Genomic DNA, 27,969 nt, shown 5'->3' on the forward strand with positions numbered 1-27,969 from the left:
ACACCACCAAACCGGTGTTAGATACACACCACATTCAGTGACTGTGGTCAAACTGAAGGTGTCTGTGGACTAGCTGGGCCCAGCCCTGCTCCTACTGATGACAAGTGGCAAAGCTGGAACCTGTAGGACCAGCAGTGGGGTCCTGCCCTTTGGCCTCCCCCCAGTTAGCACTCCCATGTCCCACTGCGTGCTGTGTTCCCCAAATAAAGATCACGAGCTGACATGGTGCTTCTCTAAAGAGCAGTGAATGGGGCCTGTCAGCAGGTCTGACTCTGCACTTCAGCCCATTCATTTCCCATCACCATGGAGCCCTGGTCCGGTGACCGCCTGCCTGGGCGAGCTGAGCTTGTGCTTTTACTGAGGGGGCAGCATTATGCACCCGTGAGCGTGAGCACCACACACGGGTACTTACAGCTTCCTCTTTATCCCAGTGCTGCTGGGGCTTGATTGGAGCTGGCCAAACAGAAACTGAATCAGCTGTCAGGAGAGATCAAAATCCGGTGTTAATCAGCAGAGTGATTCAGCACTCCCTGCTCTCGCAGCCATTCTTATCTCACACATTCCTCCCTCCCAACACCACCCCAAAGCTGGGAGCAGCCATAGAATATAGGAGCCAAATTGTGTGACACATTGGAGCCTGAAACAGAAATGAACTGTCCAAGAACTCAAACAGCCTGCCTGGATTTCAAGAGACACAGCCAGGTGCCTGCTTTGTGCAAAGGTTCCTGGATGCATGTGCTCAGCACTTTTTCCACTTCGTGCATGAAGAACTTCAGCTGGTCCTAACAGACCTGTGAAGTGCACCTGCAAACATTCCTAGGCCTGGAGTTAGACCTGGATCCCTTAAAGTTTTCAGAGACATTTAAAAGAGATGCTGTAAAGTCTGACAAAGAATTTGCAAGTGAAAGAGGCAACTCCCTACAGAGAGCCTGGATGGAGGTCTGAGCTCCAGTTGAGTTTTTCAGCTCTGTGAATGTCAGTGTTGATATAACAGGACACTAAAAAGGAAGCAGAGTAGCTTTGGAGAGGAATCACTTAGCAACATATTCCCAGGTCAGCTTGAACTTAATGCTCTGCTTTGACCTCCAAACAAAGAGAGCATTATTATTATATATCACAGCTGGCTCTTACTCATTGCTCAATATAACAAAATAGAGTTGCATAAAAGCCTCTACAATGAAGCATGTGGCTGGTCCAGCCTCAGAGCTGGAGGAAGGCTTGATAGCCTCGTGCATTTCTGTCCAGTCCTGTGACTGTGATGCCACGTGAGGGTCAGAACATGGGGACTGGGATATGTGACGTGCTCAGTCATGTCAGCACCATCCAGGAATCACTGGAGAGGCCTTTTCTATACTGGTCATGCTAGATTTTAAGGGAGATGGTTCTGCAGTCTAAAAGATTGTACAGTAATTCCAACTACACCAGTAACACCAGAAAATGTAATAGTTGCTGTTACATTCCCCCAGTGGTGCGATGGGTGGCCAATTCTGACACCTGCAGCTTCCCACTGGTGCTGGCATGAGTGGGGTTCCCCTCATGAACAAATGGAAGAGGAAGATTTGGGAAGCCCAAAGGCATTGGTACAACCAGAATCAGCCAACACAGGGCAATTAGTGAGAGTTGTGCTCTCTTGCTCAGGATTTCAATAGAAAAGTGGTTTCTAACATCACAGAAAGCACTGCCAGGAAAACTAAAATCTGTTGCTTAAGGGTGCAGTCTGTGCTTTGTTAATGACCTGTTTCCATAGGACACATAAAAGCATCACACAACTTAAAAGAAAGGGAAAATAATTACACTGCCATATCATAGTGTGGAGATTATGGGACAAGAAAAAAAATCAGAGGAGGTCACAGACCAAGCAGCACAAACAAGTCTGGAGTTCATATGACCACTACCTTGTTGATGACTTTCTGTTGCTGTGAGTGGTTCTGCCGGAGAGAAACAACTTCCCTCCAAAGAACTTCGTTTTGTCTGAAAGTGAAACAGAAATTTTCCATGAGAACAGAAACATCAACAGCCCCTGGTGCTGCCATGATGCACAGCAGATTCAACTGTGCAAAGTCTGTCTCACTTCCGGGCTCTTGCACTGTTTGAACTCTTTTCAGGTGTCCCAAATAAGGTCACACAATTGCCTTCCTTCTTCTTTGACCTCAAAAGAACTATAGACCAAAGCATGGAGGAAAAACAAATAAAGAGAAGCTAACATCTATAGGGGAAGATAACAAGAGGACACATGTATTTGTGGAACATTAGGGCCAAACTCAGAATTTCAGCAAGGCCTGGGTTGTGACTGTGAGTTATTTCCATGCTGCAAAACATTTTGCCAGCCAATTTATCTCTAGAGTATATGGATGTACCTAAACTGTCAGGCCAGCAAAACCTACCATACAGGTGAAACTGATAGATCCTTTTGCTTTTTAGTCTTTCTAGTGTGGATGGATGCTAGAACCGGGAAGGTAAGGTCCAGAGATCTGAAGAGCACAGTAGAACAGCTTGTACAGCAAGAATCTCTGCAGTGAACTTTCTGCACAGGTACTGACAGGATTTTCAGCAAAGCACCATTCCTGACAGCTTGTACTAGAGTTATGTCCTAATTGTTCTTCACCAGTGTGAATTTCTTAACATAGATCCAGCTTTGGATTTCTCTTCTGTCTTAGTTTATATAAATCATATTCTTTTCATCGGTTGAATGCAATTTTGCCAGGCGGAGGGTGGGAACAAGCAAATCAAAAGGGAGAATAAATTAAAATCAAGGCCAAATCATTAATACTGGAACTCCTTAAAAATTAAATCAAATGCAAGCCCAGGAATTCATTGCTGCTGTATCTGGATTTCACAGTGCAAACTCATGCATGTGCTAAGTGTGGGAGTCATTAAAAATTTATGTCGGATAAAAATATGTATCCATTGAACATAAGGTGCTGGTCTGGAATGAAGTTTCCCAGTATGCAGTGCTCTCTCAAGGCCCAGAATGACAGTGTCATCTGGTGGCTTATGAATATCAGCTCTCTTTATAAAATAAAGGGTTTGGGTCTATATGATTATTCAAGTGCTTTTTAAACAAAGCTCTCAGTAAAGATTAAAATTCTGGAGACAAATAAAAAACCTCTCCAAGTACATGATTTATAAAACCATATCCACTTCCTAATCTTTTAGTGACCATGTCTGAGTCAGAAAATTCCAGAGTCTCAGACAACTGGAGGTCAGGCAGCCACATGCAGGAAGCATTGCATCAGCTTGGTTTGCTCTTACCCAACAATTCTGGCCATGTCAGATGACACAGCCTCAGGGAGATGAGCCCATGGACTAAATAATACAGAATTTCTTATGTTATATATTATAACATACTATATTTTTTAGGCCAGTCATGAATTTTGGAGGTGAATGATGGCAGAAAGGTAATTTCTTAATAGCTGGAGTGGACTCCACCACATTTCTGCCAAGGACTCTTGTATGCGTGAGAGTTACATCTTTACCACCATTTCCACCATCTGGAGGAAACAGTTATCTAAGTCCCCAGGTTATGCACATATTTCCTGTCTGACCTTCTCTCTGCTTACCTAATCTGTGAAGGGAAAACAAACAAGATAGAGAGGCTGAGAATTAATCCATATTTTGTAGATCAGGTGTGCATAAAATCCTACATATTGTTGTCTCAACAGATCTCTGGTCAGTCCCTGGTTCCCTGGGAAGAGAAGTGTGCAAGGCTCCTCCTTTCAACCATTCCCCACGAGCCACCACTCCAGAGAAGCAAATGCCCATAAGAAGCAGCCTGAGTAGGATTCAACTCACTGCTTCATGTCCTGCACTTGACACTCCATGTTCTCCTGCTGACTTCTCAGTATCTGTACCTCGTATAGCAACCTGCTGAGATCCTCCTGGCGCATCTTGGTCTCCTCACTTTTCACTACTGACACCTGAGGAGAAAAAAATCAAAGGTAGATTTTACCTGTGCAAGAAGGGCCATGGACATAGAGAGTCATTGTGGTGGCACAGGTGCAGGACTGTCACCAGCTGAAATACCAGGACAGGCCACATGCCAAAGTGTCTGAACTATCCTAGGGGTACTGTTGCAAGAGCCAAATATAGCAAAGCGCAGGACTAATCTATTCATACAGAGGGTCTGCTGGCAGAATTACATTCCTTATCAGAGTGAGGACCTATTTCAAATCAGTCTGGGGGAAAACAAAAGTATTTTGAGTATCAGGGAGGAATTGATCAATCAAACCTCATGTTTTACAGGGATGAATCTGACGTAATGCTTCAAATTAACATACCACATCTGGATTTCCAAAAGGGTTTTGCTCAAGTCCCTTTTTAGAAGTTGCTATGCTAATTCAGTAAGAGAACAACACTTTGGGGGTATTAATAACAGGTTAAAAGACAGAAAACAGAGGGCAGCAGTAGGTTGTCTCTTGTATAAGAAAAAGAGATGGCTGTTGAGGACAGCTGATGGCTGCAGGACTTATGCAGGGTGTTTCTCCAGGAAAGCAGTAACAATTCAAAGGCAGAGGAGTGGGAAGCAAACCCTGCAGCACTACACAAACATCTTGTGATACAGAGCAACAGAGCAGAGAAACACAGACAAAACTGAAGCAAGCCAAGCCCTGAAAACCAAGAAGCCAAGCCCAGGTGTGTGTGTGAGGAGGACAGAAACAAGACCGGGGTGATGCTGGAGTTCTGCTGAGCAGGACCTGTCAGGTGCCTGTTCCCCTTGTCCACACAGTGCCCCTCACCTTCCTCTTGATGTGCTCCAGGAGGTGCTCGTGGCCCTGCAGGAAGCAGAGGTGCTGGAACTCAGTGTCGTCCCGCTCAGGCTTGACAAGCCCCCCCTGCTCGATGTTCACCACCTTCCTGAAGCCGTCTGCACAGAGAGAACACAGCTGATGGGCTGACAGGACCCAGCACTTCCTCCACCTCCCACCCTCATCACGCTCGAGGCCATTTCTGATCACCCTCCACACTTTTTGAGCTGCCAGTGCTCACATCTGGACATGCTTTTGGGCCATATCTACCAGAAACCCAGGGCAAGGGAGAGCCCTGTGCATCCCACTGGCCACCCCTGCTGCCGCCTATGCCATGAAAGCCTTTTCACCACGGGCACATTGGTCTGCCAGGAGCTGAAATGCCAGCTCCTAGGGAATTCCTGTCTCAATTTGCAAGCCACAGGGATTCAGGGGAACGGTTTTCAAAGGCACAGACCATCAGCAGGTGCTGCTTTTGGAAAAAAAGGGTCATGTGCACATTTGGAAATCTGCTTTGAGTACTTCTCAGAAGTCCTCAAAAGGTTTCTAAGCTGTATTCAAGGATTGGCCTAAAATTTACAAAAATTCTACTATAGAGTGAAATAGCAAAGTTAAAACTTGACTAAGGAATTTAATTACTCATTGAAAAAATTCCAAGAATTATCAGAACAGTCATGTTGAAGTGACTGAAAATTACATGTAAACTTCCTTTAAAGGGTAAAAATGTCTGATCAGCAAGGCAAGGTTTGCAGTGAGAAGAACTGTCTGTTACTAGTTCAGTGATATGCCTGGTGAAAGGGAGAAGCTCAGGGCACACGACCCACAAGAGCAGCACATTCAGGGGAGGTGTCACAGTTGGTGGCCGGATATAGCTCCATGTAGAATAAAATGGAAAATGAATAATAATAGATCATTAAATCAATGCAAACAAAGCAGAACACCTGGTAGGTGGAAGTTCTTAGCTCACACCCTGAAATGTAATCTAACAGAAATTCCACGCTGGAATTTAAGATAAACACAAGGAGATCACTGCTCTGGGATCTGAAAGGCAGATGCTCTGGCAAAATCAATAATGCCACAACAAGTGATTAGACCCCAAACTTTTCTCTGTACAATTCTCTCCCACGCCTCCTGTCACCCCCCATATCTGTGGGGGCCACATGTCCTGGCCCTGGGAGCTGCACTTACACATGTTCAGCTGCCGGACAAAGCTGGCCATGTTGTTGTGCTTGAAATACTTGGGCAGCACCTCTTTGGCAAAGCGGCCTTGGTCGAATACATGGAAGCTGGTGCCATTCTGCAAAGGACATAAGGACAAGGGCGAAGTCAGGGGAGTGTCCCTGACCACGAGTGGGGCCCAGGAGGAGTCCCACAGCAGGGGAAGTCTTGCTCTCTGAATTGTCACCTTGAAGCTGAGAAGAGCGAAAACAGGCCTCAATGACAGATGTGCTCCTTTCAGTTTCAGTACAGTCAGGCCTCTGTGGCTGCAGGTTTGATCCTTTTCTACTTTTTGTCACTGCTTAGTTGAGAGTGTTGGACATGAGAAACAAACCACTGAATTTTGTACCCAAATAGCTGGTAGGTAGTCTGTGATCATCCGCTCTTGCATGGACTTCATAGAAAGACTCAAGACTTAAGAAGGCCCTGAAAGTGGGAACTGCCATTATAACCCTGCCATTATCACCTCCTTGTTCAGATCTAACCCCTATCCATCTGCTCCAGAGCACAGCAGTCCTGGAGGGAGCACTGCCTTGAGACATGGCACCAGAAACACAGCAAGGCAAGAAGAAAATCATCTCTGGAGACACCAAAAGCTCTACACACCTTTTACTGATTATTTTCAATAGTAAACAGCCACAAGGGCAACCCACAAAATGTTGATGGTCACGCTTTGCAGTCCAAGATAACAACACACATGTTATTCAGATAAATCCTCCATTTCTGGGGTTGCATTGCAAAGATCCATGACTGCCAAACAAGGCAAACTGCCTGGGATTGCTGGCAGAGAAGATGCACTGCAGGCCATGTGCTTTCCCTGCCTGGCCTTCTACCTGCTGACAGCTACATCAGTGCAGTGACATCAGCAGATATTAGGGACTTGCCTCAGCTGCAGCTGAGTTTCAAGGGATAAGAGCTAAAGACAGCAGAGCCTGCACCATGCTGGCAGGGAGAGGTCTGAGAGTAGTACACCACAGTCATCCTCCTGCAGTGCTCAGTGCTATTACCAGCAGTCAGAGGTGTGTCAGCCTGGGTGGGTATCCCACAGGGGCTGCTTGGTGACACAGGACAGTGTTTTGTAAGAGCCCTCGGGCTCTGTGTGCAGTAGGAGGGTACCAGTGCTGTGAGTCCCACCTCGCACTCATCAGGGCGCAGCTGCAAGGGTGCACTCAGGGAAGTCTGGAAGTCTCTAAAACAGGGAGTGCAATCAGTGACTAAAGAGGGGCTGGTGTGTGCCCACAGCCTGCCCATGGCCACCAGAAACCGGCCAGCTGGCAAACCCTGCTGCCATACACTACATTTCCATCACCATATGGTGCCAGCTGCTTCTGTGCTCAGTCTCATTCAGCAGCTCTAACAATTAACACCCACAAACATGGGACCTTGGGGCAGCTGCACTTCTTGCTTCTTGCTTACTACTGCAAACACTGAACATGACTGTGCCTCAACAGTGCTCTTTGAACATTTTTGGGGTCTTTCCTATCATTCCTTACCCCATGCAGCAGAAACAAAAGCTGATCAAGCACTTAAGAGATTCACTGACAACCTGCATGCTGGAATTATCCTCACAGATAGAGTTTGCAACAGGACAGCAGGGACCAGGGTTTCCCAACACTGCAGACGCTGCCTTGGGTTTACCTTGCACTGCCTTGAGCTGGTTTATTCTGCTTCCCTTGTGCTTCTGCCCCCTTACTCTGGGATACAGCTGTGTGTCCCAAGCTGGACCCGCTGATGGAAAATGACAAGCACGAGAGTTTTGTATACCTCAACAAATCCTTATGGCCTCTCATGAGAGGCCATTCCTTTGAATTCAGGGCCACAATGGTCTCAGAAGCTGGCACACTCAGAAAGGTTCCTACAGACACAAGAGACTTTGGGGTTACTGTGTGTTCACTGAAGAATTGTGCATGTGCCAGTTTGTTCCCACACTGCAGCTGTGCCTTGGCTGCTTTACACCACGGGAGCACAAGCTCAGAGAAACTCTGGGTGTCTTCTCTGCCCAAAGCAAAACTGACTCTGCAGCACGACAATCATGGCAGATGCTTATCTTAACTGCTTTTGACAGAACCACCAGGACAGACATGTCGAGTGCTAGTCCAGGACTTTGCCAGTTCTCCCTTACTGCATCTTCCATTTAAAAAATTAATTTAATTACTTCTTGCCCAATCTACCATGGATACAGAGAGCAGACTTTTCCTTTCCACTTTACAACAGACTTTAGTGTATATATAAACCATTACTGCATTTTCTCTTCATCTCTTCTTCATTCTAAGAAACAGTTCACAGGTCCTTATGGGTCCTATTTTCTAGAAGTACTGATTACACCCAGAAATCTTAGGTATGCACACAATCTCTCAGCTCCAACATCATCAATGTATAGAAGCTGAAGAATATGAGAAACATGGGTACTTGCAACAGTGAGAAATTTAGATACCTAAAAGCCTTACTAAATCCTCCAAGGATGTAGTAGCAGCCTATGTTAGTTTGCAGGAAAGCAGAGCATGGTGGTGGTCAGTCAAAAATAAGAGTGCTCTAAGCGTAACAGAGAGGGGACTACTTACACAGGTTAGAAAATAATTTCTAGCCTTAAAATCCTTATTTAAAACACATGATACCAAACTTGGTGGTTCTCAGAGGTATGGCCATGTAATACCAGCATCAAACAACCATGGTCACAGATATCACTGCAGCTCCAATCCTGTCTCAGGTTTTGAATAAAAATTTTACTGGACACAACGTATATATAAAAAAGGATGCTTTAGACTTTTTTTACCACCCCCCTTTAAATTTGCTTGTGTTACAGATTCTTGACTTTGGAGAACAAGTTTATGCACACAGTTTATCTAATAACTCCCTGCTGAAAATAAATCATGTTATTTGCAGCAAGTCTTAGGTCAAAAGCACAATGTGGTATCAAAGTGTTGTATAAAGGGGACAAATAATTTTATTTCTATGATTGCACTTAGTATATTAATGCCTCTGCTACAAATAAGAAGCCAAAGCAAAGCAATCTATCCCTATGAAACTGTACAGACAATATATACCCATATCACCATGATCATCACACAGATTCATCGAAAGATCAAGTTAAACTGTTCCAAAATGATTTAGGGTGCCAGTCTGAGATCTATTTAAATTATAGGTCTGAGTCTGAGTGCTGTTTATCTGATGCCTTCTACCTAGACATTTGTGAGAGGCTGCTAAGAAACACATGTGAGATAATACCAAACAGTAGTGAAACTTTTTAAGGGCTTTGCACATTTCCTAGAAAATGTTAAGGAACTGCAGATTCAAGCAAGGTGAAAAACATTTCTCTCAAAGCATGTGGAATTCTTAGAATTAGAACATAAGACACTTTTTAGGATGTTTCAAGTGAAATGTGTAAATATTATAACTAAAACACCCACAAAAGTTGCCTGTCTGAAGCAGAGAAGCCACAATATTTCAGATAAATAATACCAAGTATATCCAAAAGTGCCTGTACTTGAATCCTGGTTTTTGCACTCTACCAGTAACTGGGCAGCACCTGCCAAGCAAAGTGCCATGCAGTTCTCAGGCCTCACACCTGGCTTTTCCCTGTTGTTGCAGGCATTAGTGACACCCAGTATCTGTTGTACTTACAGAACTCCAGCAGATGAGATGGTTTGTTTCAGGGTCTTCCACCAGCGTCCAGAGTTTTGTTAGGAAGGCTGGGACATTGCTGGAGTATCCATCCATCACCAGAGAGCTGGGTGAATCCTGCATAGCTTTGCAGTGTCCCAGCTAAACTGACCCCATTGCCCTGGGAGCGCCTGCTTCCCTGCACGCGCCTGCGTCCCACAGAGAATGAACCACCCAATTTTATCCCAGGCCAGTGGAAAGTAGGCGTCCAGGGAGTCACATCAGCACTGCTGCTCGCACTCTTAAAAACTCAGCACAATGGGATGGCATCACCAGCCCCAGAGAACAATACACAGAATGAAAATGCACTGCAGCCGATCTCGCAGAGCTGTGAATAAATACGCAGCGTCATGCAAAGGCAACACGTGCTGCCCACCTTATGCTGGGAGGTGAGCAAAGTCACCAGAGCAAACCCACCTGCCCAGAGTCTGGGGGACACCCAGGCACAGAAATCCCAGGGTTGTGAAGGCACTTGAGCTCTCATTTTACAATTTTCTTGTCCTAAACTTTGGCTTGCACAGACGAACGAGAGCTGGCCAGACTCAGGGCTGGACACCTTCAGCAAGACTTTGAAAAGTCAAAATTGTAAGCAGGTTTAGCTATTATGTTATTTGTGAACAGAAATTATTTAGCTCTTACATGAGAAAAGAGGATGCTAAAAACAGCTACACATAGAATCTATTGCACAATATGGTTTTATCATTAATATAAAAACTTTAGATAGCTCTAAATACATGTCTGGCTTAATGCCAGGGTCATTTCAACTCAGAAACTGCTCTTTAAATAACATAATAAAATATAAAATCAACATTAAATTTTCCTGAGGTCCTTAGCAAAAACTTGCAAAGCTCAACATTCCTGCTAAATAATGAAGCAGAATTCTCACCTGATGCCTACAGAGTCCTTTAAGGCCAAATATACTGAAAGAGTCAGGAGGTGAGAAGAGACAAGATAAGTGTCATGATAAGGATAACAATGCATTAATTTTTTCTTGCCATTTTCAAAGGGCAGCTTAGAACAGTGTATCTAAGAATGTGGTATTTCCCTTGAAACCCAAATCACCATTAGCAACTGACAAAACCCAGCAAGTAACACAAATTTTACATAAGCAGGTGCTGGTCATGCCAGATAACATCATCACACATAGAAGTCACAAGGTCAGCAGGGCTGTAGCAGAGTGGAGCAGATGTTTGACATGCCCTGGAAGCAATGATCAGGTTATTCCTGCAAAGGTGCTTGGACAGAGGACCCCATTCCTCTTACCTGACCTCTGTGAAGTGCCAGAGCTGGAAGGAACAGCTGCAGCCCTTTGTCTGCAGACCTGGAAAACTCTGTATCCATCTCAAAGAGAATGATAATACAATTTTCAGACAAGGATTTCTCCTTGGATGTTCTTGCCACAGTTCTGGCACTGGAGCAGGCATTTTGACAATTCGGTCAGATTTAAACATGGGAAAACTTCCAAAACTGCATTTAATTCTCAAGAGTCCCTGTTGAGAAGAATAAAACAACATCAACTAAAAAGGGACAAAGACACACATTAGGATTTAACTAACAAATCAAACTGGACTACAGAGGAGGTTAAAAAAAAAATCAAACTTGAAATTTCACCATATTTTTATGAAAATCTCTTGGTCAGTTGTTTCACAGGTTTTTTCAATCAAACCTAAGAAGCTGAGTGATACTTTTGAAGAGCTAAAAATGTCAGATCAAAGCTTTTTTGGGAAAAAAGGTCTTTTTTCCTACAGTGAGGTTTTGCTACTCTGAGTAATAAAAAATGCAAGGGAATTTTCTGGTACTGCTGCACTGGTATTCAAAAAGCTGAGACAGATTTCTCAAACTGTGGGGGAAAAACCTCTTTGCAAGCAGAAGCTCTGCACAGAAAACTGCCTCACATATCCATTTTTTACTGATAGTGCAACAGAAGGCCTAGAGCAGAAACCAGCAGCTTAATGACAGTGGTCCTTGCCTGTGATGAGATGCTGCAGTTTGGAAAAAAAATATTTTTTGACTTTGACTCCAGTTCGCAGAAACTGCACTTACAATGTCTGACATAATAAGGGAAAAGATGTATTTTAATCAACCTTTCCTATAATGCAGAAGAATAAGTGCCTGGGAAGAAGGTTTAGAGTATCAGATCATTACCTAACTTTTCCATTTGCCTTCTTGCAAAATGTGTTGCACCTGTCTTCTAGATTTCTGCACAAACAAAACTACCACGACCTGTTTTTCCAGCCCTGTCATAACCAAGTAAGAGATTTTTGAAAGCAAACATTCCCCTTCCCAGGCCAGCACTGCAGTGTGGGCCAAGTCTCACAATCTCACTCTGAATTTCATGGCATGCCCTCTTGCTGTTGAAGCCTCAGGTCCCAGAGTTACAGCATTACCTCAGCAGTGCAGGTTTCATTTAAATGAAAACCTGTGCACCAAGACAGCCTCAAAGACGGGTCAGAGGTGAAACCCATGAAGCAAGTATGGAGCAGACATGCAAAAAGGCAAACACAACTGCACATTTTTCTAGAATGTGCTGCTTTGAAGCATGACTCCTTAGTTGGAGTGTGAGGTGGCAGCAGCACAGCAGCTGTGCTATCTTATCTACCATCATATCAGCAACAACCCCCTTCCCACCCAGCCTGGCTACAGCCACCAAGAGACATAAGTGACACCGTCCTGCTTCCTTCCTGGGAACTCAGCAGCTTTTGCCATTTTCTCTGATAATCACCTTGGACATTGTTTTTCTACTTCGAACTGCTTTTAATACTGCCTCTAATACAGATCTGCCAAAGTGTTAAGGCAAAATGAGATCTCGTGTGTTCAGCTCCTTTTGTTTTATGATTTCCTTGAAGCCTTTGGAGTCATTAAGAAGGTTGTGAACCTCATAGACAGCGAGAGTGTGCTTTTAGCCTTCCAACAGCTCAGGACAGCCTGCCCTATCCCAGCCCCATCCTCCCAGGCAGACTTGACACTGAATCTTAACACCCCAATTTTGTGCCAGCTGAGCCCCAGCCCCTCCCCTCACTGCCATCTTTATTTCCCAAGTGGGAAACAACAAGATGAAACTCCAAGTGCTCATCAAGAACTTTGATTTTGCCAATGGGATGCTCCCAAAAGACACACATTCAGCAAGAGTCAGCAGAGGAGAAACTTGGGGCTCAGCTACCCATTTTTTTTTAATCCCCACAATATACAGCAGGCAGATTAGCTTCAAGGAGAAAACATTTCCAGGACATGGGTGGGTGATGCTCCCCTCAGTAATCATGCTATGGTTCCCACCTGGTTCTGGGAGCCAGCAGTGCTTCAGGTTTGGCTTTTGTAGTAAAATGTTGGGATGTTCAGTTTAATTTAGCCCCATGAGACCTTAAATGTATGAACTCACTTGCTTAAACTCTTAGCAAGTAAATGCTTTGTTTCCAGAAGCGTTGACACCATCACGTCTGCTGATCCTGAAGAGGTCTGGGGGCACTGCCTGCCCCCCTCGATCTCACCCTGTGATCCAGAGCTCCCAGGAGATCCAGCCCAGATTAACCCCTTTACAGATCTATTTAAATCACATTTTTCCTTTAGGAAAGAAATTAAATTTTTATTGTTAAAATACTGTTGTTGTAAAATACCATCAGATATATAGGTATTTTTAGCATTTTAAAATGCTTCCTGCTTTTTTTTTATTTTGCAGTTCAGTCCCCCAGTTTGCACAAACCACTGCCAAGGCAGAGTGACTGCAGCTTGCACGTGAGCCCAAAATCTGGCTCCAGGCCCACGCCAGCTTTTCACCATTTGAGGACAAACAAGGGAACTGCTGTCATCCTTCAGCTCCCAGGGCACCTATGCAAGGTAGATGCAGCCTGGGCAGAGGCTGCTACCTGAGATCGAGCAGTTGTGTGTGAGATGTCACATAGTGATTCGTGTCATTATGAAAATACACCGTGAGACCAATATAAACAAAAATACTAAATCCAAAGTAAAGCATGGACACGAGACACAGGAAAATCTAATGATTTCATTAGATTTGTTTAAATCATTTTGCTGTAAATTGTTGGCTTTTTGTTTTCATGCATTTTTTATTATTTTGCCACTATAATTATGAATTGTATCCACTTTTAACGTATAAAGAAAACGTGGGCTTGTGTGAACACGAACAGACTTCTTGCTGCTGTTACCTGCTTGCTAGGAATGTAACCTGACAACATGTTGGAGCCTTATCCAGACCTAGAGGGGGCTTGTAGCCATTGCTGCTTAAAGTGCTAGCTAACGTATTCGGGCTTGCTCAGGCTTGTGCCCCAGCACAGTAGGCATGACGTGACCCCACCAGAAACTGCCTATCAAAGGGACAGTGACCAGGGGTAGGGTGGATGTGCTGGCGGAGCCTAAACACCCCGCGTCCCCAGCGCTGCTTGCCCGTTCCTTATCAACGAATTAATAAATTGCCTTATTGATTAACCTACCCCATTGGGATGAGTAAATTTATAACACAGTGGAGACCCAAACCATGCTTTGACCGGCACAGAACCTCTCATGGCCTCGGGAAATGCTGCTTCATTGTCTCTACCTATCCAAGCCCTCCTTAGCAGCACCACGGGGAAAAGCTGACAACACCCGCCGGGCCCGGCAGCCTCGCGTGTGTCAGCCGCAAGCCATGCAGGGGCTTCAAGGCACCGCACTCGCCTCCATCCCTGAGGGTGCAGAGACACATCCCAGCCCTTGGGCAGCTCTGGAGCCACCTGAACAGAGTATTTCTGACAGGTGTCATATCCTCATCCACACGAGACACCAAGAGACCGAGCTGGGTGGGCGGCCTTGCGGCGGGGACACCGGAGGCATCGAGGCCCGACAAGCCCCGGCCGGAGCTCCCCTGCAGCAGCCCCTGCCCCGCGCAGGCCTCGGGCCGGCTCCAGCTGGGGCAGGCCTGGGCAAACAGAAGTGATTAAAGGGAAGTGCGATGCCGCCGGCTATTCCAAGGGGCTGTTGGGATTATTTTCGCCTTCCCGTTTCCCCGCCCGCAGCGCGGTGCCGAGCGGCGCGGCCCGGGGCGGAAGTGTCGGGGCCGAGGCCGGCGCTGAGGAGGTAAAGCCGCCCGGGGCCGGCGGGCCGGGACTGCCGCGGGACGGGGCCGGGGGAGCGGGGCTGGGGCCGGGCGGGGCCGCCGGGATAGCGCAGGGCCGGACCGGCGCGGTGCCGGGCTGGGGGACACCGGGCACCGAGCGGGCAGCGGGTACCGAGCGGGCACCGGGCACCGAGCAGATACCGGGCACCGAGTGGGCACCTGGACCCAGCAGATACCGGGCACCGAGCGGACACCGAGACCAAGCAGATACCGGGCACCGAGCGGACACCGGGACCGAGCGGACACGGGCAGCGGGGGCAGCCGCCGGGCCCGCGGGCGGCACTGCGCAGCGGGACGGGGCTGGCGGCTGCTCCAGCGCCTTTCCCTTAGGGACAGCCCCCTCCCAGCGAGACTGTGACGGGAGTTGAGCACCAGCGGCCTGACGCCCGCAGGAGTCAGGGAAAAGGCAATAACCGTGACCAAATGTGACTTTACCGTCCGGGGCTGGTTGTTTAAAGCACCCCACAGCGGTTTGACCGCCGAGCGGGGACTGGGCTGGGGCAGTGCTCGCTGGACGGGAAGGTTCACCCTCTGGGTTAACGCTGCCGAGACGCAAGAACGAAGGGCTTAAACAAAGCACAGGGGAACCCCCTGAGTCACAGAATCTCCGAATGGAAGGGACCCTTCCAACCCATCTGGTTCCACTCCTCTGTGGTGACCAGGGACATTTTCAACTAGGTCTCTCTGAGCCTAGTCCAACCTGGCCTTGAATATTTTCAGAGATGAGGCATCCACCACTTCTCTGTGCCAGTGCCTTGCCACCCTCACTGTAAAAAAATTCTTCCTGATTCTAATCTAAATCTACCCTCTTTTACTTTAAAACTATTACCCTTGTCCAGCCTGTGTAGAGTGTCCTGTTACAAATGCTCTGGGTCCTGTGAACATTCAGGGGACCAGGAACTTACGGAGAACGTCTCTGGTTGCAATAGGGCTTCAGTCCATGGGAACATGCCAGAGACCGGACTGCTGGGAGGTCCCTGGAGCACTTCAGTCATTTCACATTTTGCCAGCTTGGCTAGTCAGTCAGAAGCACAGGGACTGAAACTCTGCTTCCGAGTATCTTTGGACTATAAAATGAATGGACTCCGGTGGAAAATGAAAGCGAAGCTTTGTGAGCTGCTGTCTTTGGGATACGGTGTCCTACTGTGGTGTGCTTTGCAGAGTAACAGCAAACCCCTCAGAGCTTACGCTTGCTTTAGCAACATCCACATTCCTCTTAAGAAATAAGAGTAAATCCCCATAAGTCGTGTTTGTGCTGTAGCACTCCCCTGGCTTCAGGCCATTTCCCCTATGGTCTCTAAAGTTGCCTGTGTGATTTTGTAGGGTGCTGAAGATGGCAGGCAGCTCTGCTCCTTGGGTTGGCAGCGCTTACCTCTTCCTTCAGTCGACCTGCAAGACCATCGCTCTGCCGGCCCTCTACGAGAGCTCCCAGAAGAAGCCTTGTGTGTTCAAGGCCCTGAAGCTGGCATTAGCAGGTACCCATCCTCTGGTATCTTGGTGTGCAGTGCCATGCTTTTCTTTAATCTTACCCTCATGGGTAAGGAAAGCTCATAGTCACTCTGTTTAGGAAAGGCAGTAAAGTGGAGCAAGCTCAGCAGAAGTTCACCAGGATGGTTAGGGGCTAGAGTACTTTACCTGGGAGGAGAGGCTGAAGGAGTTGGACCTGTTGAGCCTGGGGAAGAGAAGGTTTCAGAGGATCTACCAACAGCCTGCTGATACCTGTGGGAGGGAGAAATGGAGCCACACTGTTCATAGTGGTGCACAGGGAATGAGGCAACAGGCACAAATTGAAATGAGAGGTAGACAGCAGATAGGATAAATGTTTTCCCCATTAAGACAGGCAGTTGCCCAGAGTGACTGTGTATTCTCCATCCTTGAGGGCTTTCAAAACAGGACTGGATAAAGCCCTGAGCAACTGCTTCTGACCTAAGAGCTGACCCTGCTTTGAATGGGAGGTTGGGCTAGACACTTCCTGGGCTTCCTTCCAACTTGAACCATCCTACAAATTATCCAACTTTATGAATGTTTGTTTAAACCCATTTATGTAAGAGGGGAAAAGATTGCAATTGCTATGAAAGAAGATTTAATTGCTGTCTTTATACCACCATAGAAACATGATTTCTGCTTTGGGAAGCTGGTTTTTAAACGAAGTGATAGCCAGTATATATTCATTTCTATTCAAATTCTGATATGAACAGACACACATTAGCTTGAGGTGTATGTAACCCTGTTTACATCAAAAAATGACTTGAGATGCAAAAAGCCATAGAACTATATTTTCTCTACCCACCCTTGCACCAAGCACACTGCAGGATGATAGTAATTTGAGGAGTTTATCACACTTATCTAGAAAGACTCATGGTGTTCTTTACCTGTCACACAGCTGAGACTCTATTGTTTAATTTGGCTTATCTAACTATTCTCAGTTTCTTCTGGAGATCATGCCAAGTCATTTTATCCCATACAGGCCTGCCTGTCTTGAAGCTCATTCCAAATACGGGAAACAGGAAGCAGGCAGCCTAACACCATTGTCCACTTAGCTTTGATTTGTGGCTGCTTTGTGGCACTGGAATGTGAATCTGCTCACACAATTAAAGGATAGCTCACAAAACTGGAATCCTACCATGCTTATTCAGACTTGAAAAGGACATGAAATCTTAAGCTGTCTGAGGTTTCATGCAGAAATGCCTGCAAAGTCCCATCTTTTGAGGCAGCTTTACAGCTGTCTTGTACACTCTTCATAAAGGTTTCCATGTATGTGCAGCTCTCCCTCCCCTGCCCTTTTCCCCTACTATGGAAATTTTGTTTAATAAGCACTCATAAAAAGCAAAACATTAAGGAAGTGATTAAAAAATCATCCACAGTGAATTAAAATGTCTTTTCGAGGTGCCTAAACCCATGTGTCAGTTACACATCTGGTCCAAACTAGACCAGATGCAAACAGGATAATGTAATGCCACTGTTAGCTACTATAGTTCTAAATGCAATGTCACTTGTCCTGCTTAATGTGGAGCACACAAGTCTGCCTTGCCTTAATATTGTCCTCCATGCCATGACATGTGGTTTAGATATACCTGATGTAGTGCCAGTGTGAGCTGGTGCCTCCATACAGCCCTATGCAGTGACAGCCCACGAGGTTCAGTCAGGTCTGGAAGCACTACAGCAGCCTCACATAGGCCTCTGCTGCAAAAAAAAGAGAAAAACACATACTTTGAATTCATCATCAGCATATAATCCTATGGCAATAAGGATAATGAGCACAGCTAATAAAAATTAAATTCTTCTGGGAGAAGGAAGAATGAAGTCCTGGCACTTTCTGTTTCTACATCGGTCATGCTCCTCCTACACTTATGTTAAAGGGTACATCCCTGGCTTCTCCTTGATTAGATTTTACTATTAATTAATTCTCTGTGCAAAATAACAAGTCAAGGCCCAATCTCAAGCAGCTTAATCCCTGTGGCTGGATCTGTCATTTGCTGTTTGTGAGATATTTTAAATGTTCAGAGAGACAAAAGTTACCTCTAGGCACAGGCTGGAGAGGAGACACTGGGTTTCTTTCCAAGACATTCATCACTGCATAAGACTCCAGTCACAAGGACTGAAGGCTGAATGAGCCCTGAGCTGAACTTCCATCTATAAGACTTTGCTGTGCTGCCAGTTTATCATAATCATCTCTGCCCTGGAAATGGAACCTCAAATTTAAAACCTGCCCTAATAAGCAGTGTTGATATAATTACCTGAGATGTAATTCCATACATCTTCAGTTGGACACCATACATGCTTCATGGAGATCAGTGGTGGGAGGGCAGCATGAACTTGATCCTCCCTCTTGGTTTAACACACTTTTCCATCGCAGAGGACTTTATCACAAAGTGAATTCAAAACCTCCTCCATTGCAGGCTTGTTGTGGATGGGCGTGGGTCTGGGTGGGCTGGCTCATGCCTGGATTCTGACTGTGCTCCCTTCTCCCTGCCAGACTCCACTGGCAGCGTGAATGGTGTGGACATGCTCAAAGTGCACTGCAGCCACCCCCACCTGATAGTCCAGCTCAAGTTCTGCAAGCGGGAGAACTGCCGCCAGTTCCTGCGCAGCTACCGGGAAGGAGCGCTCCAGAAATCCCTCCAGAGTCACCTCCAGCTCTCCTTGGCCACAACCACGGTGCCTCTCCAAGTGGAGCTGAAGGCTGGCAGTGAGCACCTTGACAAGATGCTGAAGGATGAGGATCATTGCCTGGAATGCATCTACAGAGAAAAGGTGAGCAGGAGAGGGAGTGATACGCGGAAAAGACTCTATGACTGGCAGGAAATGAGAGTTATAAAGTAGGTATGCATTTATTCAGCGCTGAGGTGCACGGGGATAATTCCTCCCAAAGCATGAACACCGAAACTTCAAACTACTGCTCTATTTATTCCCTAAAAGTTTAGGATTACACAGTACGTCTAATACATATTCATGTCCTAGCCCCGCCAGTCCCGCCTATTCTCGCTTCGTATTCAAATGAACCAAAAGTCCGCTTGTGCTTGCACTTCCCCAATTCAGGGGTCGTCGGGGGTCTCTGATGAAGGCTTCCAAACTCTTCATCGCACTTGGACTTTTCAACTTTGTCTCTGGAGCATGCGTCTTAGCCCTTTGAGCACGTTCCAGGCCTTGAGATTAGTTCTTGCTGGTTTAGGGTTTTGGATTTATCACTTATCACTGGTAGCCTTGCACCCCTCACCCTGTTTGCAAGTCCTGGCTCCATTTATCACAAAGCAGTCTGCCTCTCCTCCCCATTATTGCAAGCATGTAAATGTCAGGCATTCCTCATTGCCTTGGTTTTTGATGAACTATTCCTTACTTTTCAATTCCCTGTCTCAGGAGGGAGGCTGGGCAGCAATCAGGAGGGGTGGCACAGACTTTGCAAAGGTGGGTGCATATCTTGTTCTGGTGCAGCATGTTGGGTTAACAAACTTCTCTCTCCTTCAGCTCCTAACTCTAATGTGGAGAAATAGCTCAGCCCTTCCTCAGAAAAGACCTGTGCACTTTTCTGGAAGGGCAGTAGAGTTACCTAAAGCAGGCTGTAAAGATCCTGCTAATTCACTGTGCCTTCTGTGTATAACAGCTAGTGTGGCTGTTATCCCCACTAAGACAAGGAGTTCTAGACAGTGCAGCTGACAGCACAAGTGTGCCTCAGTACAACTGTGAGGCAAGCAGAGAGGAGCAGTCCTGGGTGGAACCATCACTGCTCTGCACCTCCCTCCCCTGCCTCGTACACCACCTCCTCCCAGAGTGGCAAAGGTAACTGCACCTGGAAATGTGCAATGGAAGTGAGTGCAAACACTGCACATCAAACCAAAAACTTGTATCAGAGTGGGGACACACAGCATCTGCTGCCAGCAGGAGTAGGTTGCCCTTCTGAAGATAGACTTTCTCATCTGACATCTGGCACATCGCACAATTTGGCACTGGCACTGCTTGCAAGAACAGTGAGATCTTGTCATCTCACTACAAGGCACTTGACGTGATTAAACTCACTGACTTGTTCCCTTCCTCTTTTTTTTTCCATCTGGAACTTTAGCTGTGGTTCCTCTAAATGGTACTGAGAAACAGGCACTCAATATCTACTCAGGAATATTAGGCACAAGAGCATGTTTTGCCAGGTTGCTTTTCTGTAAGCACAGAGAATGAAACTGAAACCTTTCATCCCTGAAACAAACAATATGTGATATCCCTACCCTGTGAACTATGGCTTGCTGCTCCCTCCCTGTGCTGAACTAACTGATTGGACAAAAGAAATGGGCTAATTCTCAGTTCCCCAAAAGTGACTCAGCCTAACAGTGCAACAGGCAGAAAGATGGCACTGGGGCACAGCCAGCCTTCAGCAGCTAAGAGCAGTGCTGGGTACCTGCTGTAAGTGACCTAAACCAGTGTCTACCTCTGACTGAGGTACAGCACTGCCAGGTTTCACTCTTCCCATGTGCTTTGCTTTCTTTACTCCTTTCTCATTACCTGCTTTTTGGAGGTCAGACTAATTTTCTCTTGGATAGAGAAAAAACTGGCTTGGTGAGGACCTAGGAACAGCAAACTTCATGGAGCAGAGAGGCAGAGAGAGAGAGAAGGTGGGTAACAGGAGCTGCCTGCTTGGGTGGCCATGAGCTGTTGGACCAGGTCACGCTGTTCTGTGGGTCTGAGCCTCATACAGAGTTGGGAGAAGCCTTGCTGCCTGCAGTGCACCCCAGTTCTTGCTGAGGGCTGCTGGAAATGAACATGGGCTAGTAGCAGTTTTGTGCAACTTGTAAGCACTCACTCCTGCAGGTAAGAAACCCAGGGAGGAGAGATTGTCTATTTCATATCACATTACAGATTCAAATCCACACATTTACAGCCAGAGCTCCATTAGACCACCTCATTTGGCTGGTTGACAGCTCATGCTATATCTCATTACTCCTCTCTTGACACCAGCAGCTGCAGCTTTGCAGGGTGGTGGCCCTGGCAGGACTCACTGATGCTGTCTGTGTTACAGCCTGACCGCCTGCCAGATGAGGAGATCACGGAGCTGGAGGAATGCCTCAAGAGCCTGATGCTTCACCAGAGCACCAACAACAATGTGGCTGGAAAAGACTGCTCACCTCTGAAGTCCCCACCTCAGCCTTATCCTCCTCAAGGCAGCTCCCTTCCCACACAACTCACCTTCATCTTTCAGGGACAGCAGTTTGGTGAGTAGCTAGAGCTGACCAACAGAGCCCTTGGTCTGTGTCATAGCCCAGGAGGGAGAATTATCGTGACTACATATTGGGGTCTACCTCAGATAAACCGAGGTTTTAACAGCATCCCATAAGAAAGGAATTACAGTAGTCCTAAGATATTGCCATGGGGCTTCAGACCAGGCTTCAACCTGTTTTCTTTACTGGGGTGGCACAGAACCAGATGTTTCAGAGTCTGTGTCCCTTCCAGGTTCCTCACATTTTAAAATTAATAGTGAAAGGAAAAATACAGAGTATTTTTCTCTTATTCCATGTTACTTGGTTGAGTGAGTTAATAGTGTAGGTTGGATCAGACTGGGGAAGTTGCCATGGACACCCTCAGTCCTGCTTTCAGACAGGACTGATTTGTCCAGGCTCCCTCAGTTCACCAGCTGGCTTTGGGGTCTGTCCCTAGAGAGAACTTTCAGAGAGTCTCATATAGCAGTATCAGCTTGAGCTAAGCTGGATCATTTCTGAGCTTGCTTAAGCTGTGTACAGTCTCCAGTGCTAAACAGCTGAAGAGAGAGCTCCTGTCAGCATTTCAGTGTTTTGAGGATGTTTAGGTAGGGAACAGGGGACTTTTTCAGAAAGGCCTTACCAAGTTGCTTTTGAAAGGCTAAAACAAATGAAGAGCGTTTCCATAAAAAAAAAAAAAATAAAAAAAAAAAAGAGTTCTGGCAAACCACAGGAGAGTTCTGAGGGAGAAAAAAAGAAAATAGGCCTTGCCAAGCTTGCAGGGCAGGGGCAAGCCCAGGTGCTTTGTTGTTGTGGGAGGATTTCTGTAAGGGAACAGCTGGGCAAGGCAGGGAGCTCAGACTCCCTGCTCCACAGAATATCGACCAAACCTTGAACCAGCCCACGCTGCATCACATCAGCCATGAAACTTCTGTGTCTTACCTGGCCTCTGCCCCTTGCAGACGACAGAACAATCACACCAGACGACCACCAGAAGTTTGCCAAGTCCGTGTCCAAGAAGTGGAAGCAGGTGGCTCGCTCCCTGCAGAAATCCTGCCGGGCCCTGCGTGACCCTGTCATTGACAACGTGGCGCTGGAGTACGACCGAGAGGGACTCTATGAACAAGCCTACCAGATGCTCCTCAGGTTCATCCAGTCCGAGGGCAAGAAGGCCACGATAGCGCGGCTGATCGCTGCCCTGGAAGAAAACGGTCTGGTCAGCTTGGCTGAGGAGCTCTTGGGCCTCCATGCCAGTGAAGACTGCTCCTAGAGCCCAAAGGACAGTGCCATTGCTAAGGGCTTTCCTGCTTTAGCTACTCTATGAAACTGCTGCCAGTGTCTGGGAATGTAAAGCCCTGAATGTCACCACAGGTTTCCATCTAGGTGGAAATGCTCAGGGGAGAGGTTCTGTGTTTGCAGAAGCCAGTATGGACCTCTGACTTTCCTTATTTCATTGTGTTTCCAGAAATAGAGTACTACCTTCCTGTGAACTGGTGAGAGGCTTTCATCTTGACTTCCTTCAGGACTGAGGGAAGGGAAAGTAACTTCCTTCAGGACTGTGACAGAGAGCCCTAGGGGAAAATGAGGCAGAGGAGAAAAGCAAGCAAGGCTTCTCAGAATTTCTCTGGGAAGCAGACAATGCCACTGCTTCTCGGGCTGTGTCCAGGGCCATCACCTGGAGAGCTGAAATATATTTTTATATTGAAAACATTTTTGCTCTCAGCCATGACATCAAGTAAAGACAAAGGGGAAAGTAAGGAAAAGTCAACTTTACATTATTTTCCTTCTTTGTTTGAAGAACAAAGAACATCCATGGCAAGAGTGTCTGTTCTACCCTGCTCTATCTATGCTCCTTCACACCTCTCACCACCTGAAGACTTTCCTTCTAGCTGGGGCAGCCATAATCTTCCACAGGGCAAAAGATCGCTGCTGTACAACAAATGGCAGGCACTGAACAAACAATATGGACAAACTCAAATTCCGACAATGATTGTCAACGTTTTCTCATCTGTGGTAGACAGTAATGTGTTGATTAGCTCTTGTCTGCCAGCCTGGGGGAGCCTGCAGCTATGGAAGGCAAAACACAGTGCTGGAAGGAAAAGAGTCTCCTCATCAGCAAGTTACCTGTGGAGCAAGGATTGGAACTGCTGCTCTCAGGTGCATTGTAGCATCAAATGCTGTCCTCAGACCACAGAGCTGAGCAATCACCAGCCCCAGCTGGCTGCTCGTGCCTTCACTCATTTCCGAACCACCCACCCTCAGCCTGCTGGGCTCCTGGAGGGGACAGCTCACCCTGCTGTGTCCCACAGGTGTCAGGATCTACAGAGAGCCTTTCCCTGGCACTGCTGTCAGTGTGTGACAATCGAGCATCAGCTGCCACCGTGCCTGGATTTACCTGCACTGATTTTAGGGTAAAAAAAGTTTAAGAGATAAACCTCCCAAACCCCAGGGCTGACTCCTGCTTTCAGTTCCCATGGGAGAAGCTGAATGTCTCCTGGTATAGCTGATGCAGACTGCAACAGAGAAGTTGCATTTTTGCCATAACAAAGCACAGAGCAACAAATGTCTGGCATGACATGGGTCCCATGAAGCACAAGAGCAGCTCAATTATCTTTGACATATTCCCAGTGCTTTCCTGATAGGTTTTTACTAATACTTTTCCATTAATTCTATCCTTTCTTGCCCTTCCCATCTGTGGGAATAGCCAGTGGGCCGTGGAAATGTTTTCTGATGCAGAGGGCCACACACACAAAGTCTGTGTGTGCATGCAAAGATGAGGCTCTTAGCAATCATGGTAGGAACAACTTTGAGTCAGGGCCCGATGGCCTTTTAAACCACAACTCACATCCTACTCCTTCCCTGGAGTCAAAGCTGTCATTCAGTAAGGAGGAACATAACCTCAGATTCAGGTGTGGGCTCAGATCCAAGCTGCTGGGGCTGGAGACATTCCTGTACCTTCTGCTGGAACACCTGAGCATCAGTCCCTGGAGACCTGGATGGGCAGGATTTAGGTAGCCTGCTTTGAGCCAGCTGGGATCCACATGCCTCAGATGAGCTGAGTATAACATCCTTAGTGTAAACCAGAGAAACCTGAATTGTTTTCTGCAGAGTTTGAACCCCTGAGGGAAAGGAGCCAGGAAAGGAAAAGAAGGGGGTTAAGTATGGGGAGTTTTCAGGGTGTGAGGGAATCTGCTTGCATCTTGCCCCTAGCTTCCAAAGAAGCAGGACTTCATGCAGGCACCACCTCTGCAAAGACTGGCTCCACCACCTTTTATTAAGCCATTTTATATCAGTGCCATTGCCGTTTCATCTCCTCAATTCCTGCTCCACTCTAGTAGTACCAGTGCTCTTCCCAAAATGAAGCAATTACTTCTCTAACTGTTTTGCTTTTGAGACCAACACAGTGGTGCTGATCTTAGCTAATTTAGGCTGCTGTGGAACTATACCTCAAAGGATTTCTCTTTCCTGCTGAATCTCAGCTGGGAACTCTGTTTGGCAGAAACCCACCTGACAAGTTGTATTTTAAAAAAATTTAAAATATCAGAAACTTGAAAATTAGTTTAAGAGCAAGAGAGTTTGCTCTTGATTTTGTAGAAATTACTTCTTTAAGAAAACAAGGTCATCTGCATAGCCTGCTCTCATTTGCAATGAATATTTCTAAGCTCTCAGAACAGCTATTCATGTGCACAGCTTGCACATACAGTTACAAGGCAACCACTAAGTAATGAGAATTACTAGTTTTTGTAGCAGCTGTTAATGCTCAAAATGAGAAAGTCTTATAATTCAGCATCTACTTCAAGTCCAGAAAACTTTTTTGCTGCTGTTACTCTTTTACAGAGGACTAACCATGAATACTTTCTTCTGAATGCAAACGTTGTGCGTTTTCTTTCTGCCAGTAACTGGCATGTGTATTTCCTCTTACTCACATATTCCCTGTCAGAAATGCCATTAACTGCTGGAGCCCCTGGCAGCCTTTCTGGAATATCATAATCTAACAGCATTCACAGGTGCCTTCATTGCAGAGACTTGAAGGAAAAGGGTTTTTCAGTGATATTCCATGGTGAAATTGTCTCGAGCACATGGCATGGTTTAGGACAGAGCAGTGGCTGTTTCATACCTCCCATGGTGCTGCTGGAGAAATTTGCCTTATCACAGTAACTGCTTTTCTCCATATACTGAGATATATCTGTGAAAAACAAAAAATTCAGGGGTGATGGTAGTGTTTCAGAATTAAATGCAATATTAAAAACAAAGGTGCTAATCAGTTACATATAAAATCTAAAACAGAAAAAAAAAAACATAAAAAAGCTGCAGAAATCAGGCCAAAATGTGCTTACAGGAAGAGATCCAAGAGGGCTTTTTTTTTTTTGGTACAGATTATTTTTGTAGTTTTAACCATGTTTCAGATTTGAAGGAGTCTCCCTTCAGTCTGCCAGAAGGAATAAAAGATCCATCCAAAGGAGAATTCGAATGATCTGTTTTGGCATAGCTGACCTACAGTGTTCAAACAGATGATAACAAAGAGAAGAGTGAAGTTAAAATGCTCACCAGATCTACTTTGACATGAGTCATCTGATAGAAGCAAACCTGACAGGATACCCTGATACAAAATGGTCTCAAAGGAAAAGATCTGTTTATTTTGCCATTCATTTCAAAGCCAGGTTCAGCATTGAGGAGCTGTCCTGCTGCCTGGGTCACTGTCTCCCCTCTGCTGTTCCCAAAGGAACCACATCCTGGCAGTTGCCCACAGGCTCTAAAACCAGAAGTGAGTATGGGCAGAATGAGGAGCCTCAAATTCACTTAAATTGCTGATTTTCTTTAACTGAAAATTCTGGTGAATCTCTGGTATTGTATCTGATATCCTTAAATCAAAGAGGTACAAGAAGAAGAATCAAGAGGGTTTCTTGAGTCTAACCCACATGTTGGAGTGTGTGCTTTACACGGGACTGGGGTCTGGCCATGTGTCTTTGGTATGGAAATGGACTCATATAGTAAAGCGATTTAAGGCCTAGAGTCAAAAAATATGTATTTTATTCTTCTCTGGATTGAATTTTAAACCCACTGAAGAGAGCTGGCTGTACATCTCTAATAGAAACCTGTATGAGATGTGTGGTTAATGTCTCTTAGTTTTCAGTGGAAAAATCCGTTGCTGACCTTCTAATTCCAAATTCCCATGATATTCAGCATCAGATCTGGACCAGCCATCTACAGCAATGGACTGCAATGCCAGGCATAGTTGGGTCTAGGACATTCAGCCTCTAAGGAATTGTTTTTTACAGAAAAAGCTCTTTGGTATATATATATATATATTTTCCCCCTGTTCTTTTTTATAAATGAATATATACTTTTGATGAAAAATGCCTCAGAGTCTTTCATTGAACACTTAACTGCAGTAGTAAGAACAGAGGTCACTGAAGTTCTGGCCACATTTGGTGATCACCAGCTCCAGAGGAGCATCCAGCCTGAGGGTGGATGCACAGCAGGGTTCTGCCCAAAGTCACACGTTTCTCCTGACATGCCAAGGCTGGTGTCCCACCTGCAAGGGAACAGCTCTCATTACAAAACCAAGCCAAGCCTCCTCCGTGTTTGTTCAGTTTCCAGTTACTGCTTTGATGAGCCTTTTTCAGGCAGCATGGCAAGAAGGGGAGGTTTATCCCACCCCTGGCACCTGGAGGAGCTCACTGTGTTTCTTTCAGTGCTGTTGGATATCTGGGAATCCTCTGAGGCCACTGAGCACCAGTGTAATCCCAAGTGCCTCACTACCAGTGAGCTCTCTCACAAGGCTGCCCCATAGGTGGGGAGCCAAGGAGCTGGGATATAAATTCTCCAGCAGCTTTGCACAGGACTGACCTCACAGCTGAATCCAGGGAAATTGCTTTTGCCATGAACTTGAGCAGAGATGTATTTTACCCTGAATCTTTTAAATCTTACTGTTTGAAAATCACAAGATCAGCCCTTTTTTATCTACCACAAAGCTGTATTCCCAACTGCATGACTTGATGCCTGCAGGAACAGTGAGGGGAGAAGGGCTCTGCCCTACAGCAGCTGGAAGGACACACCAACAGGGGTCAACAGAGCTGACCTACTGAGGAAGGTCACTGACCCAGTCTTCTAAGACAGTGACACAACACAGGATGGACCAAGGGCACCTTTGCTGGCAGGGGGAAGAATAAACCAGCCCTGGATCCATGGTCCATGTGAGACAACCACCAAGTAGAAGCACCCATGGAGAAACTCCTCCATCTCCAAGCTCCCTGCTTGACTCTCCAAGCTACAGCAGTCACAAAGGCAGCACACATCAATGAAAGCCTCTGTGTTCACTCTCACTCCATGGGAGCAAGAAAAAAAGGAGGCAGGGTGGCAGGTCCCCAAACCTGGTTGAGGCATCACGGTGGAAATAACTGCTGTGAGTCCCTGGTGGTTTCAGAGAGCAGTCCCAGCAGTCTCCCTCCCTCCCTCCACAGCCAGGGCAGTCAGGACCTGGTCTTTGCCTCTGTGACCATCAGCTGCCTCCCTACAGAGCAGGGATGATAAATAACCCGGGGCTGCTGCTGCAGAAGAAAAGAGC

General features: G+C 46.4%; 2 protein-coding genes across 4 annotated transcripts in view; one reads left to right on the plus strand and one right to left on the minus strand.

Moving 5' to 3' along the window:
* The window catches only part of HSF4 (heat shock transcription factor 4), a 30,912-nt gene extending 12,208 nt beyond the window's left edge, over nt 1-18,704 (minus strand). The window contains exons 1-9 of one of the 3 annotated variants that reach the window (XM_088171905.1): nt 18,462-18,704; nt 17,799-17,907; nt 16,360-16,443; nt 10,887-11,113; nt 5,934-6,042; nt 4,737-4,864; nt 3,793-3,917; nt 1,896-1,971; nt 413-477 (exon numbers count right to left, since the gene is read on the minus strand). In XM_088171905.1, coding sequence (XP_088028031.1) covers nt 413-477; nt 1,896-1,971; nt 3,793-3,917; nt 4,737-4,864; nt 5,934-6,042; nt 10,887-10,964 — 581 coding nt within the window. In that variant the 5' untranslated portion in view covers nt 10,965-11,113; nt 16,360-16,443; nt 17,799-17,907; nt 18,462-18,704. The other 2 variants (XM_088171904.1, XM_014880829.2) reach the window with 2 other exon arrangements.
* Nucleotides 14,625-26,759, plus strand: TRADD (TNFRSF1A associated via death domain). The gene is made up of 5 exons (XM_014880828.2): nt 14,625-14,684; nt 16,048-16,199; nt 18,701-18,978; nt 21,227-21,419; nt 22,364-26,759. The coding sequence occupies exons 2-5, from the start codon at nt 16,058-16,060 to the stop codon at nt 22,669-22,671; spliced, it is 921 nt and encodes a 306-aa protein (XP_014736314.2). The 5' UTR covers nt 14,625-14,684; nt 16,048-16,057; the 3' UTR covers nt 22,672-26,759.
* The last annotated feature ends 1,210 nt before the right edge of the window (nt 26,760-27,969 follow it).

The sequence above is a fragment of the Sturnus vulgaris genome, chromosome 12 (assembly GCF_052056855.1).
Source record: "Sturnus vulgaris isolate bStuVul1 chromosome 12, bStuVul1.hap1, whole genome shotgun sequence".
Taxonomy (NCBI): Eukaryota; Metazoa; Chordata; class Aves; order Passeriformes; family Sturnidae; genus Sturnus; species Sturnus vulgaris.

What these genes read in the sequence shown, in the direction of transcription:
- TRADD (XM_014880828.2), top strand. Translation starts at nt 16,058, where the DNA reads ATGGCAGGCAGCTCTGCTCCTTGGGTTGGCAGCGCTTACCTCTTCCTT. An exon ending in AATGCATCTACAGAGAAAAG is followed by an intron (nt 18,979 to 21,226) that starts GTGAGCAGGAGA and finishes TCTGTGTTACAG; the next exon opens with CCTGACCGCCTGCCAGATGA. An exon ending in CTTTCAGGGACAGCAGTTTG is followed by an intron (nt 21,420 to 22,363) that starts GTGAGTAGCTAG and finishes TGCCCCTTGCAG; the next exon opens with ACGACAGAACAATCACACCA.